Genomic DNA, 14,921 nt, shown 5'->3' with positions numbered 1-14,921 from the left:
CTATATTCCTTTTTCGTTCTACCTTCTTCCTGAATAATATTGCTCTCTCCACGCCATCTCTCCTTTTTATGTGACTCGAGTATTTTATCATTTTTTCCTATATTGATGGGAAGAGTCGTATACATAAAAAATTGGTATTTTGGAGTTTCGAAGAAGAATTTGCACATTCCTGCATACTAAAGGGGGTGATTTTTTCGGAAGGTTAATAATGCGGGATACAATGCCTTTAGATAGGTACATACTAGTACACATTACTATTTTAATTGTTGAAAATCTGTTCATCGTACCACACTGTACACCTAAGTCTGTGCAGAGGTTACTCTACTGCCTGTATCAACTTGCATAATAATATTATACTGAAGGTGGTGGACGCGCGCACACGTTGGTCATAAATATGAATGCCGGTTCATTAGCAGCGATGGAGCACGCGCATTAATAATTATTATTCGTCTGTTACGATATTGTTATTGTAATATAATATTAATTCGACGGTGTTATTAAACTAGTGGAAATATATTAGTACACACAAAGGTTATCGGACACACACGGCCGGGCCAAACGCACAGCGCAGATGGGCGGATGGACTACCGCGGCTAGCAGGGATGCGTGCAGTCATGTTGGCGCGCCCGTAGGATGAGCACTTGTCCAGAAGAGCATATCCAGTAGCCGCCGCCGCCGCCGTAGTTTTCCGGGCAATTTAGTTTTCACATTTTTTTCCATTTCAAGTATTTTTTTTTTTTGTTTAATTTGATTTTTAAACACCAAAAAGAGATGGACGGACGCGCATCAAATGATACGGAATTAAAACAAAACGGCTCGACTCAGACAGCCACCGCGGATAACGGTGAAGCGATTCCTGGGTGTAAATCGAAAAATTCAACAACAGAGTGTAAAAAATCCGGGTGAGTAACCTTAATATTAAAAATATTAACAATAATTAAAAAAACAAATAAATTCTAACGAAAATACATGGGGTGACACGGGGTTTTTGTTTTTTTTTTATACCGTGTAAATTTGCCTTAAAGGGTTGCATGCGGTCTGGTTTTAAGGAGTTTTGTATAGGCAATATTTAAGAAAAATTAGGTTTTAATACATTCGGACCGTGTCAATTAATTCGTATAAGCTTCGAGGTATTATTTTTGATTTAAGTATTTTTTTTCTTTGAGTATAAAAGCTATTTTGGGTTTTTTTTTTTAGACCAAAAATCCAGACAAAATGTCTACTATACACTTGATTGTCCTATGTCAATTCTGCAAAGAGATTCTAGTTATTTGGCTACTTTACCGTATTATGTAGGAAGCCGATTTTCATTAAAATCAGTTTCTTGTAAATTTTAAACGTGCATTTTTTTCAATATTAAAACCCAATTTTTTTACATAAAAAAAAAATCGAACCATCCTAATTAGTTGAAATTTTGGTTGGCTTTTTGGCCCAAAACTTTAAAAAAAAAACAGACTCTTAACCTGGCAAGGGTTAATTTTTAAATATCAAGAATAATAATACTTTTTTGGTTGGCCGTGGATAAAGTTATGTATAAAATATAATATGTATTCTTAAAAATACCAAGCCAGGTTAAAAGGACGCCTCACCGCCCATTTCTAAGGAGCAAAGTATAGGCAATTTTTCACAAATTCTTAATTGAGAGCTTCAACTATTGTGTATACTTTTATTAATACAGCAATAAGGATTCTTTATTGATTGACATGTTTTTGTTGTCCAGACTTTCACAGTCATTTCCATAAGAAAAATTACTCTTTGTTTCCCCATCAAAACTGCTTATGAACAGTAGATTAACCAAATTTTCACAATGTATAGAAAATAACTTTGCCGTAGCGTTTTTGTTTTTTAGATGTACATAAGTTGAAAAACGTTATGGATGTTTTATGTAAATAATAAATATACTAAGTTGGCCACAAAAAAAAAAAATGTAATTTGTTACACCGTTTTATGTTCAACTAAAAGTATTGTTTCAAAATAAATGTTTACCATAAATTATTACATTTTCTTATAAATAATTTTTTAGTATAATACATTTTAATATTTTTTAAATTAATTTCAAATAATTTATGTTTGATTACAATATACTTAGCAACGGTTTTGGCGGAGAGACATGTTAGGCAAAAATGATTTATTTAATCAAGCAACAATATTACTGTCAACAGGTTTTTTAAAATACATTTCTAAGCGAATGGAAGTGAAAAAAATTAAATTTTTTATTATGTATTTGGGATAATGTTGCTTTTGACAAGCATTCCTGCTTGTTAAGAAAATACAAAATTTTGATCACACGGTTAAGACTTATTATTGATATTTATGACAACCCATAGGCAGACCAAAAGAGTGTTTTTTTAACCTACAAAAATAAAATTGGGCAGCTTGGAAAATATAAATACAGTTTAGAAAAAAAAATATATATATATACAATATTTGAGACAACGTTAAGTTAAATTATTGGCCTATGTCGTCCATCAATTATTTAATTTTGATGACTTATTAATGTAATTTTGGGTAAATGTTTATTATCTAAAAATTAAGCGATGCGTTAATTCAATTTTAAATATATAAACAATTAAAATAATTGAACGTTTTATGTAACCATAACTCATTAATACAACCATTATTTTTGTAAAATTAAACACAACCGAAAGATTACTCTCAAATATATCGTTTATACGAGTTTACAGCGTTCAAAATAAATCGGGTTTTAACTATAAGTATTTACTTGCGATATTATATGTTTAAAAATACAATATTGTTGCACTTATTTTAGTCAGCATGTTATATTGTAAATTCTATTAAGAAAAAAATGTTAAGATGACATGACACACATAATATATATATGTATATATATGTATAAGTAGTTTCGCTGCGTTTATGGCTTCCTCCTCCTTTTGCCAATACTGAAACGTCATACGACAATGTAGCATCTTTGGAATGAAAATGTAATTTCAAGTATTGGAACGTTCAAAAGTAGGGCAAAAAGTTATAAATTAATTTCAAATTTGCACAACGCACTGCTGAGTAATTGCATTTTTTAGGCAGATGCACATTTATTATTGTAAGCATGCACTTAAATGTATATGAAATAGTAATAATTATATTTTTACAACTGTCTCTAACAGACAATTTTGTAGACAAACTGTATTTTTTTGTTTTTTTAATTTAGACAGTGCAATAGCTGTTTTATACATTAATAAATTCAATTTAATGTAACGTCTAGTTCTCAAGCAGATTACAAATAATGTTTTAACGCGAAATCTGTTGTTATCGCTGCATCTAATACTAATGAATATACCTAATATAAATCAATATAGAACCTCTCGACCTATATTATTATTAAATATATAACGTGAAATTATCGTTGTTGCGCAAATTTATTTTTCAATATTAATATTAGCTGTTCAATCTGATTGGATGAGGTTTTATGTAGAGTCCATAGTCATTATTTTTTGTACATCAATTCGGATATTTATTTGGTGTTGTGTATTATTATTATCGTTTTTATTTAGTACAAGTTTGAACTGAAATATTTGAACTGATTATATTAGTTTTACAATACTCAGCATTTTATGGATTCCTATATTTGTTAAACTAACTAAATTCAATATATATAAACATTTAATGGTATATTTAAGTGTGTAGATTTATTGAAGAGTAAATAAACATTGTAAAACCAATACTTTCTCAGCTTCGCGTCTAAGTTAAATATAAAACAAAACTAAAATGTCTTGAAAAATTAAACTACAATATTACAGTTATTTTTATAGTGTGAATTTATGTCAATAAAGATTGATAATTAATTTAATAGTGGTTTAATGGTTGCATATGATGTCGTTAAAATAATCATAATTATATTATTAAGCATGGATGTTAGAAGCAATTAGTTAATAAAAAATTAATCTAAAAATAACGTTTTTATGCACCTTAAAAAGTATATAAAATAACCCTCCGGGGGTCTTGATAACCAAATAGGACAGGTGAACTAGAAAAATGTGGGGCGCATTTTTCTACTTGGATATTAAAACCTAAGCTTTCATGCTAATGCATTAAGTTGTCTCTCATAATGCTGTCTCTCCAACCGAACGGATCAGAAAGTGATGGTATGACTTTTTATCGGAAATTAAATTTAATGGATTTCCGTGCCACTTGCCTTAAATTTCATTGCAAATTAAAAAGACTTATTGCTATTCTCTCCAAAGTTTGTTTCATGTAGGTTGCTTCAATTTATTTTGTTAACTACCTACTTGCTTAACATTTAAAGTAATGTGGTGCTCAATTTTACATGACATGCCATTAAGCACTATTTTATTTAGAAGAGAAAAGATGATTGTGCGTGAATTATGAGTTAAGGTGAGTTATTAATGAGAAGAGAATGTTATTATATATTCAGGGGGTCTATTATTGAAAATTTTCTACAATCATTTCGTATACGAAATGTGACTTTCTACTGGTTTTTTAAAACTGTATTCTTGAAATTGCGTTTTCTATTACTCTTTATATTCTCTTACGCATTCGTATACGAATTACGTTATATTACCTGAATTATTATATTATCTAGTCTAAAATCTTGTCAAATATTTAAATATACAATTGGTTTACTATTTATATTATTTCTAAATATTTATGATTACTCTAAATAGTAAAATTAAATTTAGTTAAATGTATACTTTATAAAATATAGTCTATATATTTAGTACAAAATGCACTTTATCAACATTCTATAGTACACTAATGTAATGTTTAAATTTTAATAAATCATTTATTTGGTTGTTTGGTTCTGATTTATGTTCATTATATTGTATTGAAAATATTTTTTAGTTGATAATTAATTACAATATATAATAATACAAAATTATAATTATCTAAGACTTTATTACTATTATGAAAATTATTGGTAGGAAGAACTAACTTAGAAAGTTGTACTTACAGATTAGAAATTTTCGAATTAATTTGTATTTTTTTATTCTTCTCCAAACAGTCTTGCATGCTAATAATTATGGGTATGTAGTAATGACAGCAAATTGTTAAAATATATATATAGCCATATTTTATTTTAGTAATAAAATAACTATTTTAATAGTAACATAAAATATTAAATCTGTGTACTTACATTCAAAAGGATCAATAGGTGCATAAGTTCGCCTAGTTACTTCTCCGTCAAGTTCTCTTTGTTCCAACTCTTCGATAGCAAATAATTGCATTACTAAATCATTATCATCATCCATTTTAAAAAAAAAGTTATGCAGTAATGACAATGCTTAGCTTTTTTAAAACCTATAGTTAGACAAGGCAGACCTTACTTATCTCGTGGGTTTTCGGTCTTTAGTAATAATCTTGCCGAAATGTTCAGACACCGGCAGTAATCACTAAACGATAAATGGATATCGACAAACGTAGTCAACACTAGAGGTGACACATTATTTAAAATAATTTACGGTAAATTCAGTAAAACACATTACACAGTCGACAATGTTGACTATACAATACAAATTGACAACTATTGGTAATTTCGACTTTTAAGATTAAGTTAATGTTTTTGATTATAGTACATTCTCATAAATTATGACACCGTAGTTAACAAAGTACAAACACCGCAAATAGTATTATGTACTATTGAGTACTATGTAATAGTATATGTACAATAATATATCTTATGGATTAACTAGAGAGACTACATAAATAATTTTTATGAAATCTTTCTATTGTAAACAATATCGCATAAAATACGAAAATTATGTGATCACTACGGCGGACAATATATGTGTCACATCGGTATAATAGAAAGTTATACAATATACATAGGTACAATAAAATCCAATGTAATACCATTAACCCTAACCATGCATTTGTTGCATCCAATTATTATTTTTTGGCGTACTACATATGCCCGCGGACTATATATTCTATTAAACATGTTTTGATATATTAAATAACTAATAAATTTGTAACAAATATAAATATAATATTAGATATGTAAGTAATATAACGATGAATTGAGTTTTTATTATCATAACGTGAAACTATTGTTTGATTTTTATAATTATTATCATTTTAAAGATAATAATTTGTCATTATTAAATATAAGTATTTCACGTCATATTGATACTAAACATTTATGTTAATCTATAATAATAATATAGCATAGTAAATTTCATTTATACTCTAAATATATATTTTATGTAGTACACATATTATTTACTATAAATAATATAGATTAAATTATTATTATTGTTATTATGGATTAAAGTAATCGTATAAGTATAAGTATGAGTATAAGTAATCGTTATTCGTACGCGAATCATAGATTCTACTGCCTATACCCCAGTAGTTGCAACGTATACGAATTGGACCCGTAATAGAATGTTATTCGAGTGCTTTGAGTGACCGCAGTAGAAAATTATTCGTGTACGAATAGTCATATAGCACTGCTTTAAATGGTATTCTTGACATTCGCATACGAACATTTCGTATACGAATCGGTCGTATACGAATAATTTTCGAATGGTTTCAAGAATAGACCCCCAGACGCGTGAAGTAGTGAAGATGCGCCCCACGTTTTTCTAGTTCACCTGTCCTATTTGGTTATCAAGACCCCCGGAGGGTTATTTTATACTTTTTAAGGCGCATAAAAACGTTATTTTTGGATTCATTTTTTAATCTACTTTAGTTATTTTGTTCTTTTTCGTTTTCGTATGTACGTATCTATATATTGAAATGTACGATGTTATATAATGAATAAGCAAAAAGCTTATGATTTTAGATTTATTACTGTAAAAATTATCATAAAAGTTGTAATTACTATATAAATTATCATAAAAACGTTATAAAAATACAATTTGGGAACAGTGAACTGTATTGTTAATATGATGGTGTACTTAATTAGCATTACATTTGCAGTCAATGATAAATGTATACAGAGTAAATTGAAAGAATATCCTGTCCTATTATTATAAAACTGATAGCTTCTTGCTATCTCATCGAAGCTAAAATTACAATCCATTGTAAACAAGAAGTGTTCAATCTTCTGAAGTAATAATTGCTAGCTATTGTGCATTTAATAGATTTTCCGGTTTGTCGCTAATAGCGTCTAATTTAAACGATAGCAGTGTCACCAGAGCCAAAGGCCAGACAATGTAATTACATAGAATTATGATTATTTCTATCGAGTTACAAATTTTAATAGCAGTTTATATTTTTACTTTGTTTAAATGTGACCATTTAATGGATACACAAACAGGCCAAGTTGATGTAATTTTCTTTTTTCAATCAAGTCCATAATATTTAGTTGGTATACCGTAAACGGTTTTTGATTCTAAACGAAAAGCCAAAATATAATAAAATTCTGTCTTTGAAGGGAAGTGGGATGCCTGAAAGCGACACATTAAAATTAACGGTGTTACATATATGTCCAAGTACGGACTTGAAGTATGTTCATGTTTCTTTTTATTGACTTACTCAAGTATCCGTGTTTGCCGAAATGACACTTTTAATGAGGTCTCCTATTTTACTGCATCGACCCGTGCGGTATAGGTAAGTATTGTAAGCGTTCGTTCTTGAAAATGTCTTCGTTGTGTTTACTTGTTGGTACTTTGATTACGGGTTTCATAACTTATATAAAATACTCAAAATGGTATCCGGTAATAAGTTAAACACACCAACACAATTTCTACAAATAAGTAATAATTGAAATTTTATAGTTTTTTTTTTTTAAATACAAATTTTAGTATTTAAATTATTTCGTTGGATTTTAGAACAAATATTTACCAATTATTAGTTTTTTTGACATCATTTTTATTATAATAATATTTTTTAATTAGTTAGGTACTGGTAAAATATGCTTTTTTTTTACCAAAACAGTACTGTATATCATTGTGTGCTATATAATAGTTAGCAATAGTAGTTAGACGTTAGTAATAGTAAAACATGTGTTATTATTAAATTTAAAAATACCATTAACAACATAAACAGAATAAGGTTTTGTAATGATTCGGAAAATCGTCTTAATATGTTTATGAATAATGTAATCAAATGCTCGTTAAGTGCTAAACACTGAACAAAAAGGGCAACTGAACTCTCCACTGTTGATATCAGTTTGATGAAATATATATTATCTGTGCAATGAAAGATTAAAGATTATGCATTTACAATTAGCACGTGAAATATCAAAGTTGTGCCGATTTTTTGATTTGTTAATTTAGTGGTAAATATACGAGTATATTACTATGGTAAATCGTTACTAAAACGGTTACAGTCATTTTAAATAGAGTTAATTGTAGTGTAAATTAATAGTAGCGCTATTATATTATCTAGTTAAAATAATATTTATAAAAAAAAAACACAGCATTGCATAATCAAAAGCTATCGCATCAAAGCTAAAAAGGTCTAAGTTAAAATTAAAAAAAAACATTTGAGTTGGTTAATAAATATGATTATAAATTTTTAATTACTATTTTTTTAACATAGCGATTGTTGGTTTTAAACTTTAATTTCAATCTTAACACTTACTTAAGGTAGTTTATAAGCTCCAACTTAAATTGCTACCGTAATTGCATTATGTTAGCATTATTGTTTAAAAGTTTATTATTAGTACATCCATTATTTGAATACCTTTCCATTCAAGTTTTACACAAAAATTCTAAGTATAAAATAGTAGAACTTAATGGATACGTACATTGCTTAAGTCTAAAAAAATGTATTAATTATGACAATATTTTTTTAGGTACTAAACAATTTTTTTTAGATGATAAAAAATGTATAATACTATTTTTATTTGAAAATTATCGACTTTCAGGTATATGGTGACACTAATGCATTTTATAAAAGGCAACATTGGATGTGGAATGTTGGCTATGGGTGAAGCTTTCAAATGTGGTGGTCTATACGTGACTTTCTGCATGTTACTATACGTTTGGATCATCTGTGTATATAATATGCATTTATTAGTGAGCATTATTTGTTGATTTAAAATTTATAATATGAGTGGTAGACACGGTTAGGTTAGGTATTATTATAACTATTTAATAATAATGTTTATAAATTTAAAATTAATAAAATATTCATGTAAAAAATATTTATTTCATACTTCATTCACATTCACTTGGGTTATGGTTTGTTAAATTATACAGAGTGATTCATTAAAGATAAAAACTCATTTTGTAGTTTTACTATTTGGAAACCATTGAGATTAGGTTATTTTACAATATAAGACAATATTCAAATTTTTATCTTTTTGTTTTTTTTCTACAAATCAAGTTGTAACTTTTAAAGCTACTAACATTTTAAAGGTAAGTTTTAAAAGTCGACAGAGCTATGGAGTATACTAATTTGATATGTATTGTAAAATAACATATGCAAAAATGTTTTCAATAAGAAAAACTACAAAATTGCAAATATTTTAAGAAATATTGAGTGTCTTATTTACAATGAATTACCCTGTATTTAGGATAATGTTTAAATCTCTATATTGAGATGTAAATTAAACTTGTTATACTATTTTTTTTATAAGATATATATATATATTCTCATCTTGACATCTCTCATGTAATCTAGCAAGGAGACCTCGGACAATGTTTACAATAAGTACCAATGACATTAAACAAAATATCTGTAACTGTAAAGATGTATAAGAAACCGTTTTATCGGCCACATTACTACTTGTTGATTATGCTTGGAATCACCGCTGAAAAAAAGTTCTATAACGCATAATGTATTTGATATAAATTTTATTTTTTATAGACTTCCATAAGTAAACAAATCCAAATACGAATGCAATCGAAACGTCTTCCGACATTTGGAGAAACAGTGGAAAACGCATTTAAGATGTCAGACAAATGGGTGTTCAGAAGTTTAACGAAATGTATCAGGTGAATTTTTATGAAATCGTTTATTATTATTATCATCATAGTGTTTACAGTATAATATAGTTGAAAATAACTTATTTTTTTTCCTGCAGAAAGATAGTTTTGTACAACATACTTATCACTCAACTCGGTCTATGCAGCGTTTACATTGTATTCATCACGACATCATTGCGAAAGGTAATCAGTAAGACAGCTGACATAAGAGACATTAATTTAATAATTGACAGATTAAATAATTGTCTTTGTTCTACTATAAAAAAAAGTACAACGAAAATATATCATAATATATTAATGGTGATTTTGAAAAGTTTGGAGTTGTGGAAATATCAGGTCGTCCAAACATGAGGTTAATCCGTGATTTTATATAAAATCAATTACCTTCGTTAAATATAATGAGCAAAATATATTTACTGTAAAATTTATATAATACACAACATTAATCAAATATTTTCAAACATTTTTTTCCTCCTCGCCTCGCCTACTAGACCTTTGGCTGGCTTGGGGTCAGACTTATCGCCATTTCTCTGTTCACACTTATATCTTTTCCTGATCTTGGATGAACTCCTAAACTACCTTTCGCTTAATAGCCAAATGAGGCCTCACAATGAAGGTTAAGCTTTTGCAGTACACAACCGTTTCTAATTCTATCAAATCCAATCAGTCAACGTGTGCTTTTTGATATTGTTGTTTCAATCCATTCCATTTTCACCATAAATAGCAGGTACATTTCTGCCACACACAAATCCTGACCTAATCTTTCAAATATTTTCCATCGTTCAGTTGATGTGGCAAAATATGAACTGTTAAACTCCGAATTAGGTTTTTATATTATATTATATATTTTTTTCATTTGATTTCTACAGTTGCTGATCGAGTATGAATACGATATCAATTTCCATAATGTACTGGTACTGACGATGCCTCTGATATTAGGGTGTGCTAGTTTGAGACAGCTCAGATTTATAGCACCATTATCCACAGTGGCGAATTTTGCATTAATAACTGGAGTGTTCACTATAATGTACTATAGCTGTAGAGATCTAAACCTGGAAGATCGAAGGTACTCTTATGGCAAACTATCTGACTTGCCAATGATGTTCGGTATAATCATGTTCAGTTTTGAAGGCATTGGTCTGGTAAGTAAATTAGTATGATATATTTTGTTTTAGTGTCTTTGTATGAGATATTTCATTTTTTAATGTTGGTACTGGTCACAAAAAAAAAATGGCGTACAGTGGTAAGACTGTTATCAGTTGTGACTAATTCCATAAATGGTATTAAAAATTGTATAAAACACACAAATCCTCTGATAATTAATGAAATTATTGTTAAATTTGGTTTAAATAAATAGATAAAATGTATACATAATTATTTTGTTAAATATTTATATGTTGATCAGTAAAGTTATTTATGTGATGTGATTTCGTTATTCAGTTGAGATTTTTATATTTTTAATTAGACAGATATTTACTTATATGAGTTTATTCTAGTTATTGTTTTTTTTTTTTTACAGGTGCTGCCTCTTTTTTCCGAGATAAAATATGATAAGTCGTTCACGTCAAGTTTTGGTGTTCTTAACTTGGGAATGCTGGCAGTGATGCTACTAAACGTACCTTTAGGAATGACCGGCTATATGAAATGGGGCGATGATGTCAAGAGCAGTTTGACGTTGAACTTACCCTATGATGACAAGTATGATTTTTCTGAACCTTAATATTATATGTACAGGTGTATTCATGTTGATCAATTTTAATGTTTTTCCAACAGAATTACACAATTTGTTATCCTCATGATGATATTGGGCATTGCTTGTTCCTACGCACTGCAATTCTATCCTGCCGCTATTATTGTGTACAGTGAAGTGGAACAGAGTTATGGACCTTTTGACAATCCAGCACGATGGGATTATGGTATTAGAATTTTGGTGTGTCTGGCCACGTGTAAGTATTGAATTTAAAATGACTATTCAAAACGAGCTAGTTAAATAGTTAAAATAATATAAACGAATATGTTTGCAAAAAGAAAAATTAAAAAATTGTAATTATCTTGAGGAAAAATGAACATCATATATTCTTAATAAACCACCATTCACCTAGTAAATATTAAATAGTATTATCAACATTGTACTAACAGTTTTACTTTTGGTATTAATGCCAATCTGACTCTTTAGAGATTATTTTCTTTTAGGCTGTACTTAACATAATATTGTGTATTCTATTGGGTATATTTTTATATAATAATTTGATAAATGAGCTTGCAAAACATTTTTAACAAAAAAATAAATAAACCTTCTTATGCCCTTGTAAAAGCTGGGAACTGTCTAAAAAGAATATTATTTTTTATAAGTTTTAACTTAAAATTATTAATTCGTTTTAAAACGTGACACAACTTTTATAATCGTACTTAAATTTATTTATATTAATAAACAAAAAAATAAAATCTTCGTTTTCTTATGGTTTAAAATACCAGAGCTTAATGTTTGGTTTATTTTTAACTGAAAATGTCTTATATATAAATACAATTAAAAAATGTAAAGTCTTTTTCTAAAGCTCCTAAAACGAATATAAATAGATTTAAATATATTATATGATAAAAACCCTATAAAAATATATTAATATTATTTTAAGTACAACAAATAATGAGGGGAAAACATGTAATCAACAGTTCCCCCTTGTTAGTTCTGTATTTAATAAAAAAGAAAGTCAACAAATGATAATTCCACAAATGTAAAATATAAAATCACTTTTATGATTTGATGCAAATCTATTAATGGTAGAAATAAAAAACGTTGACTCATATTAGTATGTCGAAAAAATATTCAATGTAAATTTGAAACTGATTCAATTATATAAAAAAAAAATATATAGCTATATAATATAAAAGTGTATACACTTTCTTTCGAATATGACAGAATATTAAAATTGAATGTTGAAGTGGTCGGGTGATTTATTTTGTATCTCCTGTTAAAAATATTAAAAAGTGAGCAATATTCAGTTTCTATATTATGAGATGTTTTAAAGTAATAAATTAAAGTGTTTTACATTTTATTTTTATTTTAGAGTCTCAAAACAATCGGGTTTTTTTAAGTTTAATCAAATTTATATTGTTTTTAAAATTATTTTCAAATTTAATCGCCTTATGTAAACTGGCTCGAGTATATTAACATACTACTTGAACAGGGTGGTCGAAACAAGTAGAATATTATGAAGTAAGCGAAAAAGCGAGCTGCAGATATTGACCAGAATAATGAAATTACATTTCTCTGGTATATTATATTTTAAATGTTATCTCACCACTGCAACCATGTGAAACAAAACTTGTGATGAATTTAACTATTGATCTGTATAGTTGTTAAGTATTATACAGGTCAGTGCAGTGGTTAACAACCTGTATAAAAAAAATGATTTATTTTTATTCAAAGTGGTCACACTGTCGCTCGCCTTCTTGCAGACTTCGGTTTTCTTTATTTTTACACAACGGCTCAACTAACTAACTAATACATTTTCTGTCCATAAATATTTTAGTTTTGGCTGCTGGTACGGTACCGCATTTGGATTTGTTCATGTCTCTGGTCGGCTCGATAACGTGCGTGGCACTGACCCTGGCGTTTCCTGCTTTGTCCAACATGGCATTTAGGAAAAAATGCAAAGGCTCCTTGTGGAAACCCGCCATTGACTGGATAACCATAAGTACATCTTTGGCGGGATTCCTCACCGGCACCTACACCAACTCGATAGCCATTTACCAAGCGTTCTTACAAACCCACAGCAACGGCTAGACGCTTGCCCTGATAGTTTTTCGTCCAACGGCGTTTAGATTTGGCCTCTGCCACAATCACTATACTTGTTACCTTTTATGATTTTATTTAAAATTAATTATACTAATGATTCCCGAGGGAGATACACCGTACAACGGCCGTGTTGTTAGATTGGCTCATCATACACAGGAGTCCATCGAGGGTTGTCCAGACCCTTTTTCTGAAAAACACCCCCATAGCGTCGCCGCCGTGCTCTTCAGTATTACCATTGGTGTTTTTATGTGATTCCCACTTATTAGTCCCCCATTTTGTGTTATTTGTATGACAAAAACAAAACTATTAAGTGTTTACATATTTTATGATAAGCTAAGTATTTTTTTTTATTTGTTTATTATATCGGATAAATTACCACCAAGTTAGTAATCAAATGTATACTTATTTTGTAATGAAATTTTACATAATAAAAATCTATTGTTTTTAGTCAACACATTGTTACACAGTCATATATTATAATATTTTATTTACCCGTGCCGGAGAACTTGACTTATTTGTATACCTAATCCTACTAAATTTTCATACATGACTTCCATTCGCCAATAAGTATGATATATTTGTATTAAGATAGGCGAAAAATCACCTTTAAAACTTGTTAAAATAATGTTAATATTTAAGTGGTTGAGTTTTTTCAAGTGATTGCAATATGCTGTAATGGGTAATATATTTTAAAGGCCGATTTATATTTGAATGAGTGATTCCATTGTAATTTTAAACCTAACCTAACCTTATGGTTAAGGTAGGTTTAGTTTAAGTGTAATAATGAACTTATTCCTATAAATATAAAATACCAGATTTATTTATTTTTTAATTATGTAAAATCTAATAAATCGGCTATGAAAAAAAAAATAATATTTTAAACATTAGTAAGACTCCAAATTAACGGTATTTACTTCAACATTTCAGTAGCAATTAGTATATTTAAATATCCTATTAAATATTGAGTTGGCTAGAAAAATTCAAAATCTTTATCTAGTTTTCTATGATGATGGTTAAAAAACACATATTTAGTTACAAAAATTAAAAAAAAAAAAATGGTTTTATATCATATATAACTAGGTACACAATAAAAGTTTAAACGTTTTAAATATCAGAATTCAAAATAGTTGATAGATGTCGAAGTTCTAATGATTCTTTAGAAAGATCTCGAAATAGAGATTTGTCGACAACCAATAAATGAACAATGGTAATAGCTAAAAGTGAAAATAAATCCTAGGTTGATGTAAACTTTCTTGTTACAAAACGACCAC

The 14,921-nt window shown here is 28.4% G+C and overlaps 1 protein-coding gene across 1 annotated transcript; it reads left to right on the top strand.

Moving 5' to 3' along the window:
- The first annotated feature begins 482 nt into the window (after positions 1 to 482).
- LOC126834216 (proton-coupled amino acid transporter 2-like) lies at positions 483 to 14,128 on the top strand. The gene is made up of 8 exons (XM_050565987.1): positions 483 to 902; positions 8,792 to 8,942; positions 9,736 to 9,863; positions 9,953 to 10,037; positions 10,724 to 10,996; positions 11,374 to 11,552; positions 11,628 to 11,800; positions 13,385 to 14,128. Exons 1-8 carry the CDS (start codon positions 772 to 774, stop codon positions 13,636 to 13,638), a joined length of 1,374 nt encoding a protein of 457 aa, XP_050421944.1. The 5' UTR covers positions 483 to 771; the 3' UTR covers positions 13,639 to 14,128.
- Positions 14,129 to 14,921: the final 793 nt, after the last annotated feature.

The sequence above is a fragment of the Adelges cooleyi genome, unplaced genomic scaffold (assembly GCF_023614345.1).
Source record: "Adelges cooleyi isolate 19-005CV unplaced genomic scaffold, UGA_ACOO_1.1 ACOO_flye_CR_arks_rails_tigmint_CR_PRNA_21, whole genome shotgun sequence".
Taxonomy (NCBI): domain Eukaryota; kingdom Metazoa; phylum Arthropoda; class Insecta; order Hemiptera; family Adelgidae; genus Adelges; species Adelges cooleyi.
The sequence above is the reverse complement of the archived record's forward strand: the minus strand, read 5'-3'. Positions and strand labels throughout refer to the sequence as shown.